The sequence below is a fragment of the Jaculus jaculus genome, chromosome 3 (genome assembly GCF_020740685.1).
Source record: "Jaculus jaculus isolate mJacJac1 chromosome 3, mJacJac1.mat.Y.cur, whole genome shotgun sequence".
NCBI lineage: Eukaryota > Metazoa > Chordata > Mammalia > Rodentia > Dipodidae > Jaculus > Jaculus jaculus.
In genome coordinates this window covers 153921443-153937635 of record NC_059104.1, presented here as the reverse complement: position 1 = coordinate 153937635, position 16193 = coordinate 153921443, and the positions used below count along the sequence as shown (strand labels likewise).

The 16193-nt window shown below is 48.7% G+C and overlaps 1 protein-coding gene and 1 long non-coding RNA gene across 6 annotated transcripts in view; one reads left to right on the top strand and one right to left on the bottom strand.

The window, feature by feature from the left end:
* Arnt2 (aryl hydrocarbon receptor nuclear translocator 2) overlaps window positions 1-16193 on the top strand; it is a 176156-nt gene that overhangs the window by 40069 nt on the left and 119894 nt on the right. For 4 of the 5 annotated variants that reach the window (XM_004658245.3, XM_045145314.1, XM_045145316.1 and 1 more), the window contains one exon: window positions 12799-12913. In XM_004658245.3, the coding sequence (XP_004658302.1) occupies window positions 12799-12913 (115 nt within the window). Of the gene's footprint in view, window positions 1-5220; window positions 5368-12798; window positions 12914-16193 lie in introns of those variants that run through there. The other variant, XM_045145313.1, reaches the window with a different exon arrangement.
* On the bottom strand, window positions 10147-15816 carry LOC123459329. Its single transcript, XR_006636214.1, has 4 exons — window positions 15711-15816; window positions 12817-12965; window positions 11009-11073; window positions 10147-10319 (listed from the first exon to the last, which is right to left on the bottom strand). It is a non-coding gene; the product is annotated as an uncharacterized LOC123459329 (long non-coding RNA).

The window sequence follows — 16193 nt, the reverse complement described above, 5'->3', positions numbered from 1 at the left end:
CTGCTCAGTCCTCCAGTGTGCTGTTTCTCCCGCTTTGGGTTGACGGGTACCTTTCATTCCCAGAGCCGTGTGAAGTTGGCTGTGGGTCACTTTCCATACAGCGACATGTGCTTGGCTGGTGGCTGGTCCTTCTTCTCTGGTCTGATGGCTCCACCTCTCCTTCCGACATGTCTAGGGCATTGCCCAATGTTTTGGAGGGAAGTAAGGTTTCACTCTCACTGGCCACTGTCATCAAGAAGTCGTGGGGTCGGGGGCTAGGGAGATGGTTCGGCGGGTAAGAGCACTTGCTGTGTGGGCATGAGGTCGTGAGTTTGATCCTCAGCACTCGCGTAGAAAGCTGTGTGTGAGCACACGATCGGGGTGAAGACAAGGAGGAATTCTGGGGCTCACTAGCCAGCCAATGTAGCTAAAATATGTGGAGCTCCAAGCTGAATTTGAGAGCCTGTCTCAAGGGGAAAAGGTAGAAAGGTGATAGGGGAGGATGCTTGACTTCCTCTGTGGGTCTCTCCCTACATGTGTGTACATGAGAGTGCACATCTGCACACACATGTATTCACCACCTGTACAAACACACACACACCCCTAAATAAACCAGCAGTGAGGTAGACTAGAAAGCCACAAGGTCACTCCCCAAAGCTGCCTGTTCTGCCCTCTCACCTCTTTCCCTGACTTCTGAGCTTACCTTGGCTTGAGTCCGGCTTGTCCGGCTTGGCTGGGTCTCACTTTTTTCATCTCTCTCGTTTCATCCTACCCATCCCTTTTCTAGCCTCATCTCATGCTCTATGTTTCCTGAATATCCAGACTGCAAAATATCCCAAATTGTTTACCATGTAGTTATTACTGTTCTGGACAGAATGAACGACCATGTCACCTGGAACAAGGTGATAACGTTGCTGCTTCACAGCCCTTCACAAGGGTACCTGCTCGGGACTGGCACCGCTTTGGAATCCCGTAGACACTTCATCTTCAGCCCTGCCCGGTCCCATCCGAATGCGCCTGCTTCTCTGGGGGATGAGCTTCCTCAGCTGAAAGGGTACAGGACTCCACTCTGGCTGGCAGCTGTGGCGTTCCCTTGGCTCCGTGGTCTCTGATCCCACTCTGCCTGCCTCTGGAGTCCAGGGTCCTTGAGCTTTTGTTTTTATTTCATTTACATTGATTCTTTCTTTTTTAAATATTTTATTTACTTATTTGAGAGAGAGAGAAAGAGGCAGATAGAAAGAAAAATAGGTGCCCCATGGCCTCTAGCCACTGCAAACTCCAGACATATGCACCACCTTGTGCATCTGGCTTACATAGTTACTGGGGAATTGAACCGGAGTCCTTAGGCTTTGCAAACAACCTCCTTAACCACTAAGCCATCTCTCCAGTCCTACATTGTTTCTTGACCATAAGAATATTGTATTCTCTCATTTATGGATTCACATCTATGTGTGTGTGGTGGGGGTGGTGTGCCAGGGCCTCTTGCTTCTGTAGATACCAGATGCTTGTGCCACATTTTTTGTCTGGCTTACGTGGGAAGTTTGGGAATTAAACTTTGGCTGGGTGGCTTTGCAAGACATTTTTCCAGCTCCAAGAATATTGGACTGACCTGGAACTAACTCTGTAGTTCCAGGCTGGCCTTGAACTCATGGCAATCCTCCTACTCTGCCTCCCAAGTGCTGGGATTAAAAGTGTGTGCCACCCCTGCCTGGCTTAGAATGCTGTACTCTAAGTATCAAAATCTTGGAGATAATAGAAAATGTTAGGTGGAAATTTAAAAAGTGAATTTCTTTTGAGGTAACTTGCCTCAAAATACACACACACATGCATGAGCACACACAGAATATTTCTGTCCTTCATGAGCACTCCTGTTAGCCACACACTGAATTAATTCAGCCTGAATGAAAGCTGACAGTGGAGCAGCAAAATCTGTGGTTGTGACTGAGTCTGAAGGCAAGTGTTACCATCACTGTTAGCATTTTAACAGAAATGGGCACTGGTACTGTTGTATTGTCATTTATTAGTAGTATTTACATTGTAGAAAATTGACTTCTAGGTCAGAGACAGTTGTGTCTGGGCACTGCCCTCTCTGCTAGATGTTCATGTGCTTACCATGTTACAAAGTATGATATTTAATAAAAATGTTTTATTTATTTATTTAATAGAGTGAGTGAGAGAGAGAGAGAGGCACAGATAAAGAATGAGAATGGGTGTATCAGGGCCTCTTGCTACTGCAAATGAATTCCAAATGCATGTGCCATCTTCAGCATCTGGCTTTATGTGGGTACTGGGGAATCAAACTCCTCCGGTCCTTAAGCTTTGCAAGCAAGCATTTTAACTGCTGAGTCATCTCTTCAGCCACAAAATGTGATATTTAATAGATGTTTACTGCTGAGTTTGATAAGGAGACAAGGTACACTAGGCATGGAGACTTCATTTTTTTTTTCGTGTATTTGTTTTATTATTCTTACTCTTGTTTTGGGAGGGATCGAGGTAGGGTCTTACTCTAGCCCAGGCTGACCTGAGATTAACTATGTCATCTCAGGGTGGCCTTGAACTCATGGCGATCCTCCTATCTCTGCCTTCCGAGTGCTGGGATCAGAGGCGTGCCCTGCCATGCCCAGCTTATTATTGTTACTCTTGTTTATTTGTGAGCAAAGAGAGAGAAAGAGAGCATGTATGGGCGCACCAGGGCCTCTTGCTACTGCAAATGAACTCCGGATACATGTGCCACTTTAAAAAAAATTGTTCATTTTTATTTATTTATTTGAAAGCGACAGACAGAGAAAAAGGCAGGGAGAGAGAGAGAATGAGAATGAGCATCCCAGGGCCTCCAGCCACTGCAAACGAACTCCAGACGCGTGCGCCGCCTTGTGCAACAGGCTAACGTGGGTTCTGAAGAATCAAGCCTTGAACTGGGGTCCTTAGGCTTCACAGGCAAGTGCTTAACCACTAAGCCATCTCTCCAGGGCCATGTGCCACTTTTTGTACCTGGATTTGTGTGGGTACTGGCGACTTGCATGTTGTATGATCACCACATGCCAGTTCAGGGATGCTACAAGTGTGCCTGACTGTGTCCCTTCAGAGGTTAAGGCATCCATTCAGAATGCAGCAACCAGCTTTCACTCAATGCAGCAAAATACCTAAGATAAACAGCTTAACAGAAGATTTATTTTGCCTCATAGTTCTAGAAGCAACGACAGAGGAGAGGAAGGGCCTGGGCCCCAACATCCTCTTCAAAGACCACCTCCTTTGTGATTTCCTCGCACAGGGCATTACCTCTTAAAGGTTCTACAGCCTCCCAATAGCACCACAGGCTGGAGACCAATCCTTGAGCACAGGGGCCTCGGGAGGACTCTCATGGCGGAAACCCAGGCACAGAAACTAAGGCTGCATCGTGGGTGGGGCGCAGATAGGGTGCTGGAGCCACAGTCAGTGGTTCCCTGACAAGTATATTTGTGTGAAATTTTATGTCCCGCTCTGTTACTCTTAGCATTTTGCTGTAACATCATTATTTGAAACTGTGATATTTAATGGTTGAATTTTTTTTTTCCTGTGTGCATATTCCTTAATTTATAGCTTTGATTTTCAGGTCAGACATGTTCACTGCTTTTGTTTCTGTTCAACCTCAGAGTGTCTGGACAGGCATCACGCAGCAGTCAGTCCTTCTGCTCCCGCCCTTCGTATTGGCTGCCATTGTGAGACCTCTTCAGTAGAGAGCTGGCCTCTTGCTGCTCAGGCAAGGAGGCCTCTCGTCATCTCTCCTCCCACAAGGACTGTCCTATAAGCTGCTAGAGTCTGTCTCCTGGCAGATTCTTCTTCATGTAGTATCTGAGCCCTTGTCCATTCTTACCTGTGGAGAAGCCAAGCTTTGAGCCCTTGAATGGGTAGCCTCCCACCAGCTACCCGTACCCTGTGCCTTCTCCAAGGGTCTCCCCTGCTTCATGGGAAGATTACCTAGGCCTGGGCCTTGGTAGACCTCAACCTGGGTTTTGATCCAGGCTCCCCCACAGCCCCTCGTAGAGATAGTCTATCCTGAGGACTCCAAGTCTTTCACTCTGGGTGACCTGGTCATCTTCCATATGCCTAATGACCCTAGATTTCCTTTGATAATCTGTAGCTTGTAGGATGTTTGGTGTGTCTCAGGCATGAGGCTGCTGCTGGGTGAATGTCCCATTGTGGTCAGACCTGTGGCCTTTGTTCATGTCTCTGACTGGGCCATGTTCTGTGTGGTATTCCAGAAATACCCTGGAGAGTCTTATTGTACAGCTTCCCATTTATTTTTTCCTCCCCTGTTGAATTGCTATATGGCCATCTTCTTGCTGCGTCTATGTATTTTAAACTCGAGGGCCTTCGAGATGGCTTAGTGGTTAAAGTGCTTGCCTACAAAGTCTGTTGGCCTGGGTTCAATTGGCCAGCCACGTATGTAAAGTTAGATGGGCATTTACTTGCAGTGGCAAGAAACCCTGCCACACATGCGTGTGCATGCGTATACACACACACACACACACACACACACACACACACACACAAGTCCAGCACAGATGAAGCTGAGGCTTCAACCAGCAGGAAGGGGAAGGAAGCTGGAATTAATGGGCCCAGACACTAGTGGGAATGTATGTACTAGGGTTTCAAAGACCAATCCCAAGGTTTGGTGGGCCTGCACTCTGTTCCCCAAGCTAAAGCCTGACTGCCAGGAGGGGCTCAGTCTCCATCTAGGATGGCAGCTGGAAGGGGCAGGGAATGGCCTCTCCCTCCTTTCCTGGGCCCAATGTGCAGTGCCCTTCCATTTCTGCCACCTCGTGTCCTGCTGCAGAGCCTAGGCCATTCTGCCCACAGGATAGGGATGTCTTACAAAGGGCCACACTGCTGGTTAAAGCCACCCTGCCCCACAAACCAGGATATAGAGTCCTCAGAATCCCTAATGATGTTTCTGTACATTATGTTGCCAAAATCCCACCCGGAGGAGGGCCTCTGGGAAGTGTATCTGCCTCCCACCCCCAGGAGAAAGGCACCCTCCTCCCTTGCTTGCACTTCAAGAAAAATCCTTCATGGTCTCTCACTGAGATGTTGTGGTAACAAACTAGATCATTCCAGTGTATATTACAGCTGCACAGGAAACTCAAGTACTTGGTTTCTCAGAACCTAAGCAGTTAACGCTAGAAATTTTGCTGCAAATAAATTGATCAGTATGCAAGACAGTTGTCACGGCTGAATCATGGTCCACAGTTAAGGTAAACAGATCTGTGATGACATTTTATGAGCAGAATACAAATGCAGTACGTTTGCTCCCAGAGGTTTCTGACATTTCTTCTACACGGACAGCGTATTCTCCTACGGAGGTGTTGGTCACCAGGAAGAAAGATCTTTGCTCAGTTCTCTGAGAAGGTAGGGCTGTGGCATTTGATGTGTTTTCTGTGAGAATCGCTCTGGGAGAGGTGGGTGCTGAGGGAGCGTTTTCTTTGCTTAGCTGCCTCCCTCCCTCCTCTCCCACCAGTGGAGAGAACCTTTCTGCTTTTTGTTTATTTGAACGATCGGGAAAAATATTCCATGTGGTTGTATTGTGCAAGTTCGCATGTAATTAATTTTTTCCATGTGAAGATCAAGGGATGCTTTTCCTTCTGTGAATTCCCATGAAATGGTGGGGAGAATAGAAAGCCTTTTTGCATTTCCTCCTCTTCCTTTCATCTTAGTGCTCTCGAGTTTCACATTTTCCCTGTGTTATTCTTGCCTGTACTGTATTTTTGCATTGGGACGCAGCATGTGGGATCTTCTGTAGTGGGGCGCGGGTTCACCGTAGGCCAGCCATGCTGTCTGTGTTGTGGGGAAACCTGCATCACCCTCAGCCTGTGCTGACTTTCGGCTGCTGTCTCGAGTGGGCAGGCACTGCCCCTGCTCTGCAGCGGGTACACGACGTTGCTTCCTGGGGGATACGTGTATGTGTGTGTGGCGGGGTCGGGGTGGGGGGATCGGGCTACGAAGGATGCAACTATTTCTGTCTGTTTCTGTGTATCCCTTATGACCAAGCACAAGTTGTTCTTACTTGGAAGGTGGGAGAGTGATGCTTGGGGACAAAGGCCAGAAGGTTCCAGTGGCTGGATGAGAACAGGAAGGCTCGTTCTTCAAAGGGGGTGGTGGTGGTGCAGGAGTCTGCAGTGAAGGAAGAACTTCTTCTGTAGCATTTCTGCACTCCATGGCCAGGCTAGGTCCAGGGTGGCCTCCTCCAGGAAGCCCTCTGGAACCTTCCAAGGCATCTTCACAGGGCTTGCTCTCACAGTCACATAGCCAGGAGCACTCACTATGAGATTATCTAGCTTCTTGCCCTGTCTTGGGATGGGCCTTTCTGACCTTGGCTGTGTCATTCTTATAGCACAGCCTCTGGTTCCAAATCAGCTCAGCTGCTTGTAATGCACACAGGGCCGCTTTCTATCAGCAACCTGAGCGAAGGAAGGAATGTCCTGGTTAGCCCTGATTCTTAGCTGGAGGAAGGATGGAGGGATGAATCCAGAGCATGAAGAGGTGAGAAACAGAGTCAGGCTCCTGCTGGGCACTCAGCCCTCTGGTAAATGATGCAGGAGGCTGGGGTGCTCATGCACCTCACAGAAGGCTCTCGGCACTGGGCTTAAGTAAGCGTGTACGTGTAAGCGCGCAGTCAGCTCGACCGTACTTTTCTAGAATATGTTGCCCCAGACAATGTAGGAGGATCAGGTGACCAAGGTTTTTTAGGATTTTCCCTTTTGGGGCCCTGACGCTGCTGACACACCATTATTTTGAGACAGTGATGTCATTCCTTCTTCTTTGCGGCTCCATCTTCCTGGCCAAGGCATCTTTCATCAGGACTGCTGTGACATTCATTCACTCCTAGGAGAAATACAGGTAGAGTGGGGCCAGCCATCAGGAACGAGACCTACACTGGGGAAGGAAGGGTTGATTGGAAGCATGGCTCCTTGAGACGTGGTATTGGGGCTACATCTAAATGACTAGGGAGTCAACTGGATGAAAAGTGGGGCACAAGCTTCTTGCCAGAGGGCAGAGCATGTGCAGAGATCCTCAGGTGGGAGGTAACGTGGTGTGGTCATAAAACAGACAGTCCAGTGTGGCTGGATCAAGAGTGGTGGGCAGGGAAGGTGGTAGCAGGCTGACCATGCAGGAACTGGCCGATCACGGCAAGAGCTCCAGGCGGTGCCAAGAGCTCCGAGAGGCCACTGGGGAAGGGGAGTGGAGGGGCTGGAAGGACTGCGCGGGCGGGGCACAGCAGGAGGCCAGCGAGCGCGGAGACCTGGGGTGACAGCGGGCTCCACGGCCAGGGTCGGGAATTAGCAGAGGTGGTGTGGAGCCCATTCGCCAGGGTGCGGTCACTGGGTAGAACCTGGGTAGAGAGGCTTCCTGGAACCCTGGGATGAGGGTGAGGAGCTGGAAAAGGAGACCTGGAAGAGGCAGCCATAGGGTGGGTGACTGGGAATGTGGTGCCTAAGAAGCAGGGGGTGGGGGTGGGAGGGTGCCTGTGTGTAACGGGGTCCCGCCCTCCGGAGAAGATGGAGCGAGAGACTCAGCCATGGCCAGATGCGGCCCCCTACTGTGTGATAGCAGCTCCCTCCTGGGGTGACTTGTCCCTTGAAGGGGACAAGTGATTCTCCTACCACTACAAGCTTTGGTGGCTTGTGCAGTGGAAAATCCCACATCTGTTTTAAGGTGGATTTGCATCTGATGAGTGGTGCTGCCATACAGAGCACAGTCGAGTTTCCGTACAGCTCCTGAACCAGAACCAGTCCTTGCTGAATGTGGCCAACGCTCAGCCGCATGGGAAGTTGGGGGAGGCCCCCGCCCGGCTTCTCCCACCTAATCCCGGCCAGATTCTCTTCGACCTGTCCATGCGCAATGGGAGTCGAGAGCAGGTGGAGGACTTGCCCTGAATTCCTGGGTTTCCTCATTGGTCTGTGTGCACCCTTTGAAGGACACTGGGGCTGTGGGCTCCTGGGGTGGGTGTGGAGATGGGTGTGCCTTGCCCTGCCCAGATGATACTCTTGTAGTGAGAGCAGGTGCCAACAAGAAGAAGCTGTGACCATGCCAGGCGCAGGGCACAGAGCACGGTGTGTATGTGTGTAGTGTGCACACATATGTACATGTCTTCCATGACGTCACAGCTGGCTGTGGCCATTTTGTGAGCATACTGAGTCTGGTATGAAGTAGTGTGGTATGCATGTGTGCGTTGGCTTATGTGTTTGTATGTATATGTCTCTCGTGGGCATTTCCCATGGCTCCATAGTTGGTTGTATGTATTGTGTGTATGCGTGAGCCCTGTATCTTTCTGATATGCTGTGCATGTGATGTGTGTTCATTAGTGTGGTATGAATATGTGTGCCAGTGTGTCATGTGTGTGAATGTGTGGTCTTGGTAGCAGCCATAGCTCTGCTGGCCTGGGGACGCAGTGTCTGGTCTGCTGACCCAAGTTGTGGCTCGTCCTCACATCAAAGCAGAGCCATGGGGCCAGTGTGAGGCCCGCTCAGGAAGAAAGTCAGCTCAGCTCAGGCTGCCTGGGCTGGCACAGGCCCTGCTTACATGCTTTGATAACAGGAGCCCCAGGTGAGCACTTTGGGAGGAACAGAGGGTTTGAGATGTGGCCACACTTATCTACCTTCCCTGCCCTTCTGTGATGCAAGAGCAGAAAGACAAAAGAATCTCAGAAGTGCCTTTATCCCTCATGGCCCTGTAATGTCCTCTGACTCATGCAGATGTCATCCAGCAAGGCCATCTTCATGAACGCCTGCAGGGTCTGGCAGTGGCCACACGGGCACCCTTCAGGAGTCAGGCAGGTGATGCCTCTGGGTATAGTGCAGTGGTCAGGGTTCCACTCTGTTGAGTGAAATGGGGGAGACTTTGGAGTAAATGGACACTGATCTTTAGGGCAGTTGTGCCTGTGAACATTGGGGTGACTGCTGCATTTGATGCCAGTCCCTGTCTTTGTGACCCTCACTCCAACACGGGCACCTTCAGCAGAATCCTGGGAGCTTTGCTTGTCTTTGTCTCACAGGGGATAGTTGCCAGGCTTTGGAAGCAGGGCATCACTTTGTCAGGAAGGGGCCAGCTGGCCACACTGGTGGGACTGAACACAGATGACAGAGACCTGCCTTCTATTTTGTTGGTTTTTAGGAGATCCTAAAGCTTTAAATGTGAATTTCAGTCTTGTGAATTTCATGTTTCACTTGGCTTATTTTGTATCTGAATAGTATTTTGGTTAACAACATGACATTGGATAAAATGGGACATCCACTCCTTAAATACACTTTTGGAGAATAGACATAGGCGCAGATTTCCTGTGCTGGAACAAAGAATATCTGTCTTAAAGCAGGAGCTCACACCTTCTAAATCTAAGGACCAAGCAAGGCTGCTTGCCATCACCATAACCATCACTGTAATAATTGATGTGTGAATGTTTTTCCCAGGCACTGTAGGGTCCTCAGATACACTCTCCTTACTTTTTATAATGACCTTAAAAGCTTGTTACTGTGAGCATTTCACAGGTAGCTGTGTGACCTGGAAGTGGCCCAGTCACTCTCATAGCTCGGAGTGTTCATATTGTGATTTGAAACCAGGTCTGTTTGACTGCAAAACCATATGGTATTTCTCATACCTGCTTATGGGCCACTGTTACTAAGTGTTGCTCTGAATGTTTGGCCAGTGAAATAAGACATGAAAAAGAAATGAACACTTCAACCATTCGAAAGGTGAGAACGATACCATTATTTACAGCCAAATAGGATTTGAAAACAGAAAACTTAAAAGACTTAATGAAAGTAATTGTTAGATCAAATGAGATAATTTGTGAGGTGGCAGGAATTATAATAACCCAAGAAACTCTAACTAGGAACATAAATCTCAATACAGAGAACACAGACAGAACACAGCCAGGGAAGGGCTGCTGGCCAAATCAGTTGACTGAATTTATGTGGCTACTAACCAGCTAGAAAAGAATTAGAACAAGGAGGTTACACTAGTAACAATAGTCATAACTTTCCACACAACACCCATGGAAATGACACAGAACACCTAGAGGTGAACCAACTGAGAAATTCTTGGAAACTAGTGATGAACACAAAACAAATTTTTTTTACACTTTATTGAATTTAAAACAGAGTTCTTAGAAAACTGGAGGCATATGTCAATTAGTGGTTGAAAGTTCTAAATGTTATAAAAACGTCAGTTTTCCCTCCACCTTCATTTGGAGGGTGCTGAGAAGTGCACAGTGGAATGAACTTGAGGTGGGTGGGTATGTTGGCCTGTTTTCAGAAAGCTGGCTCTTCTGGGTGGACGGGTGAAAGTTAGACACAAGGAGGAGCAAGCTGAGAGAAAGAAGTAGAAGTAATGATGAGATGGGCATGCCTTGGCCAACAGAAGCCACCTGTCCCAGTATCTTGTCTCTCTTTGCCTTGTGACGCTCACCTGCCTGGGGTAGGATTGCATCTTTAGAATTACTCCCTTCCCCTTCACCCTTCCAGGCTGAAAGAACTTTACTTTCTGCAAGTTGGATCGCAAGGACAATTGGCGGTTTTAGTTTCCCAAAATAAAACTTTAATGGCTGTCATTGCTGCCACACTGTACATTGCCTTTCAATTGCTATGCCCCTCCCCCTCCGAGCTGGAGATGAGTGGTCTAGAGAAGCAATGGACTTTCACACAGGTTTGCAGAAGACAGCCAAGATCAGTTCTATTCTGACATTTCCCTTATTCGAAGGCAGAGTGAGGTAGTAGTTGGTTTTGAAATGCTGAAACTAATTTTGCCTGGAACACTAGCCTAGCAGCTAATAAATTTTAAAACTTTCCACAGCCCAGGACATTTACAATCTGCTGGGTTAATCAGAATTAAACAACTTCTTTACATAGGCTTTCTTGGTATGCTTTAATGGCTGTTGGTGTCTCCAAGGAAAGAGATCGGTGCTCAGCTTTTCCTAATGCGTTTTCTCTGGGATTCTTTTTCCTGGAGAATCTCAAGGCCTGCTCCGGGGAACTTATTTTAGAGTATGGTGACTTACATTTGTTGTAGCCACCATCTTCCCTGTCAGCACTGGGACTTAGTGGACGCAGTATGTTTCAGCATCTGTTTAGGGAAATATGTATTAGAAGCAGGTGATGATGAGATTGTTGGGTCATTACTGATGTAGCTGTCACTAGCTCAATTCAATAATAACCAAATTGAGAGGCTTTGTCCCTTGTGTACTTCTCAATGTATGGTCTGGTTGAAAGACAAAGCAAGCCATTCATAGTCCTCAAAGCTTTGTGAACATGGCAGAGGGGCTGAGCTAAGATTGCTTATTTTTCAAGGGACGGGGGTTTCAAGGTAGGGTCTTGCTCTCGTCCAGGGTGACCTGGGATTCACTATGGAGTCTCAGGATGCCCTCAAACTCAAGTATCGTAACATGAGGCCCTAACATTTGATCCTCCTACCTCTGCCTTCCAAGTGCTGGGATTAAAGTTAAGATTTGGTCAGTATGGTCAAATTCTTCTTCAAGAATTGACCTTCAAACCTGCTGATGGAACATGAGGTCTTTGGGCAGTGGGAAAACTGTCATGTGACCTCCGTTTCTGTGGAGGGAAACAGTGGCCCATAGCAAGAGCGTGCCGGAAACCTCACTGACTCCTCTACTCAGGACCCGGTGTCCACTTTTATCACGAGCCGTCTATGTAAAGTAGAGCTTTATAGACTAATTCGTCCTTTCTGTACCTGCAAAGAATCAAGGTAAGAAAAGTGAATGTAGCTGAAGTCATTCCCAAGAAAAGAAACAGAATCAGTGAATCTGCTCCAAGTGTTTTTCTTGTCATGAAATGGATTGAATATGGGGTGCCAAAAGTTTAGGGAGTCTGTAGATCACGAGAAGGCAAAACTTGTTAACAGAGTGGGTTCCTTGAAACCAGAGATGTTTAGCATGGTCACCAGTTACGTCTAGAAGCATCTAGCTTATTAGAAATAACATGTCATAAAGGGAAGAGAAAGGAAGGGAGGAGGATACTTAATAGGTTGATATTGTATATATGTAATTACAATGATTGTAATGGGGAGGTAATATGATGGAGAATGGAATTTCAAATGGGAAAGTGTGGGGGTGGGGAGGGAGGGAATTACCATGGGATATATTTTATAATCATGGAAAATGTTAATAAAAATAAAAAAAATAAAATAAAATAAAGCAAACAAACAAAAAAAAAAGAAATAACATGTCAAACACGATGCATGGAAGAAGTACCCCATGTGGTACCACCCGATCTCTGTTTCTTGAAGTAGAATTGATTCCAGAAAAGGCCTGGCTACCAAGACCTAGGCACCCCAGCCTGCAAAAAAGTCCTAACATGAGGTTTTCAGTGCCCAAGATGTCCCAGCCAATGCCAGAGAGGCCCAGCCAGAACTCTGTCACTCAGGACTTCTGAGTCCAGAGTGACAATGAGGCTGAGTCTCTGTGCTTGGGAAAGGACAGAGGTCAGTGGGCACTGCCCTGGACAGTGAGTCTTGGAACTTGGCCCCCTCCCAGGAGCTATGTTGCTGGTGTCCCTAGATATCCTGCATGCTTCCAGATGACAAGAGTGCCCTTGGAAAGTAGCACTCATTTTTCTTCACCGTTCATTCAAGCACTTAGTTTGGGAACATTGCCCAGAGGTGAAAGTTGCAACCCAGAGAGGGACTCGCTGAGCCATGTAACGTGGTGTACAACGCGGCTGGAGCGCCGGTCCTCGGCTCCTGGTGAGGCTCTTGGAACTACGTGACAGCCCCCTTGATTGTCAGTGAGTTTGGGTGGCACTGACAAAACCTCTTGTCTCTGTTGACTTACAGAAATGGCTTCCGACATACCTGGATCTGTGACCTTGCCCGTAGCCCCCATGGCAGCCTCTGGACAGGTGAGGATGGCCGGTGCCATGCCTGCCCGAGGAGGAAAGCGGCGTTCCGGGTAAGCAGCCTCTGGGTTTGCAGGAATTGGACTTCTGAACAATGCTCTTGGCCTGTTAGAAAAGTATTTTTATTTTGTTCTCCCTCCTAGAGTACACAAGATAGGCAGTTTGCATCCTGTTTAAATTTTTGCAATGTGTGTGTGTGTGGGGGGGGTGCGTGTGCGTGCATGATTTGCCTCTCAGTGTTCTGGGTCCTGGTACCCGCTGGGGCCTGGTGTGCACTTGTCCTTGGGCTGAGAAGTGCTGAGGGGTCCCGCTGGGCCTTGCTCGTGCTGACTTTGAAGAGGGGGAGGATGCTCATCCGTAGCCAGCATGAGCAGTGAAGCCACACTGGGCAGCTCCACCTCAGGCCTGCAGATGGTTGGCCCCAGACGGGTTTCAGCTTTGTCTTTGTTGCCCATCTTTTCGAGTGGCATCCAAGAAGTTCATGTGGTGGTGGGTTTAAAATCCAGTCTAAAGATATACCAACTGCCTAGTCCCACCTGGAGCTCCTGAAGTGTGCTGTGTGGCTTTTGGCTTGTGGCTTGTGGTGCCTCTCTCTCTCTCTCTCTCTCTCCCTCCTTGGGCCTGTAAAAACAGGGCCAGTTTCTTCTGCCATTATGGAACCTCCCCTGGATCTGTAAGCTTTACTAAATCCCTTCCTGTATAACTGTGCCTGGTCTAAGAGTTCATCTCAACAAACCTAAAGCTGTCTCCTGCAAACGGTATGCACAAGTTTCTTTCCAAAGACCTGAGCAGGTAAAGCACCCGAAGGCCAGGCAGATAAGTGAGACGCTGCTCAGCCACATGCAAAGTTGATGACCCTAAATACTATGGGCTGCACTGGTTCTGAGAGGTCACAGAAGCTGTTCTGTAACATCACTGTAAACACGGAGGTTTGCGTAGACCCAGGATGAACCCCTAAATCATGGGGTCTTGCTCCCTCTGCCGCCCGGGCAGAGGGGACAGTCACATGGACCACAAGAAGGAAAACAAGGGTAAGGCTCCAGCCGGACGGGGCAGACCAGTGGTCTGCTGAGTTCCGGAAGGTAGCTTCAGAACTTGACTGTTGCCTCCATAGCTCAACCCCTTTACCCACAAATCCATTTTTTTTCAGTAAAGTACTTGATGAGCAAGATTTCTCATTCGGTTGTATTCATTTTTGATAACACAGGCTACCCAGGACAGACCTATTCAGTGAAAGCGAAACACATGTTCCAAAGCCCGAGACCTGCAAGCTGGGCCCTTTCTGAAACGATCCAGCTTGTTAAGCCCTCAAGTCTCCTTAAAGCCCCGTGATTCTTAAAGTAGACTGAGGCAAGGGGCAGGTGTGTGTCAGGGTCTGGCTGGAGCAGGAATAAGGTGAAAAGGCCCTGCCAATGTTGCAGTGCAGGCTTATGAAGAGACTGTTATGCGTGGTGTCCTTGGGCGGCGGGCCTGAGATGGTCTTGGAAAGGCTGAAAACTGAGCTCAGTGGCGAGGCCACCTTCCCCTTGGTCTTGCACAGTCCCAGACACAGCCAATCCTCTGTGCGTCCCTGCTGGCATTTCTACAGCAGGCCCACAGAGCTGTGATGATCAGTGGGGGTGCCGTGAGCACAGCTCCTGAGATAACTCCCTAAAGGCTGGTGTTTGCCCCAGGGCGGCCTGCCTGGCAGAGTGCTGTCTGAGCTAGCCGTTCTAGCTGGATGGCCTGAGCGCCACAGTCAAGGAGCTAAAAGAATGTGCATGCTGTCAGTATATCAACCTACTACTAATTTTTTATTTTTTTTAAAGTTTCACTTATTTATTTGAGAGAAAGAGGGAGAGAGGGAGGGAAGGAGAGAGAGAGAGTGAGAGAGAAAATGGGCATGCCAGGGCCTCTAGCCATTGCAAACGAACTCCAGATGCATGTGCTACCTCATGCATCTGGCTTATGTGGGTCGTGGAGAATCAAACCTGGGTCCTCTGGCTTTGTAGGCAAGTGCCTTAACCACTAAGCCTCTCTCTTCAGGGCCAACCTACTGATTTTTAAAAACTCCTGATTCTTTCAAATGTTTATGTGCCCCAACTCACATACTTGGGAGGGAGAAATCTCATTGTTTATCCAAGTCTTTTTATCAGAAGAGGCCATGCCAGGACTTTGTGATGAGAGCTCTAAGTTGGTCTCAAGTCCAAACAAAAATTTTCATGTCTAGGGCTGGAGATATGGCTTAGTGGTTCAGGTGTTTGCCTGCAAAGCCTGAGGACCCATATTCAACTCTCCAGGTCCCATGTAAGCTAGACACACAAGGTGATGCAAGTGTGCAATGTCGCACATGTACACGAGGTGGTGCACACACCTGGAGTTCATTTGTGGTGGCTGGAGGCCCTAGCACACCAAATATCTCTCTCTCACTAAAAAAGAAAAAAATAACAAAAGAGATCTAGCCGAGCTTTGAAGACCCAGGAACCCCCTCTGTACTGGAAGTCTGTGAGCGTCTGTGTCTGCAGGGCCTTGGCCTTCACAGTCCTAACCTGAACCTGGCATGTGGTCTCTGCTTTCTGCGCTGTGTTGATTTGACCAAGGACTTAGTCCCATTTCTGAGGAATTCCCCAAAGCTTTGCTTTTTCTGCAGCAACCTCCCCGCCCCACCCACACGCAACATGGCACTGGAGGTGAACCTTGAGCAACTCAAGATAGCTTACATTCAGTTCTACATACATCCAAGGAATTAAGTCATCAAGAAAAGGCAGAGACAAAAGAGAGGGGACAGTGGCTCTGACACCCAGCTCACAGAAGAAACCGGGCTCCCCGAGGGCAGCCTAACCAGCCGGATCTTCCTGAGGTGCCCCTTACCCTTGTCTTCCTTCCTGGGGTCCATTTGTCTGCCTTTCTCGCCAGCAGACAGAGGGAGCAGGCATTCATCCTGGATGTAAGGGAAGAAACCGCCATTTTCACAGAGCTGTTTCCATAGTAATTCTTGCAGCTGGCGTTTTTACATGTTTTGCCGAAATGCTGATGCTTCTGTGGAAGCCTCTGATGGCAGGCCCTTCTGCCGTGAGACCTTGCGCTGAGAGCGGAGGAGACCTGGTGAGGACACGGTCATTGAGAAGCAGAAACCCCCACTGGCACGGTGCCTTCCTGCTACTCCTAATGTCTGAGATTGTGGGGCACCCTTGGAAGGAAGAGGATGGGATGGTGGGAGAGCCAGGTGTGGTGGTGCACTTTTAATCCCAGCACTCACTTGGGGTGTGGGTGTGGGGGCAGAGGCAGGATGATCACTGAGTTTGAGGCCATCCTGAGACTGCATAGTGAATCCAAAGCAGCTTTAGAGCGAGG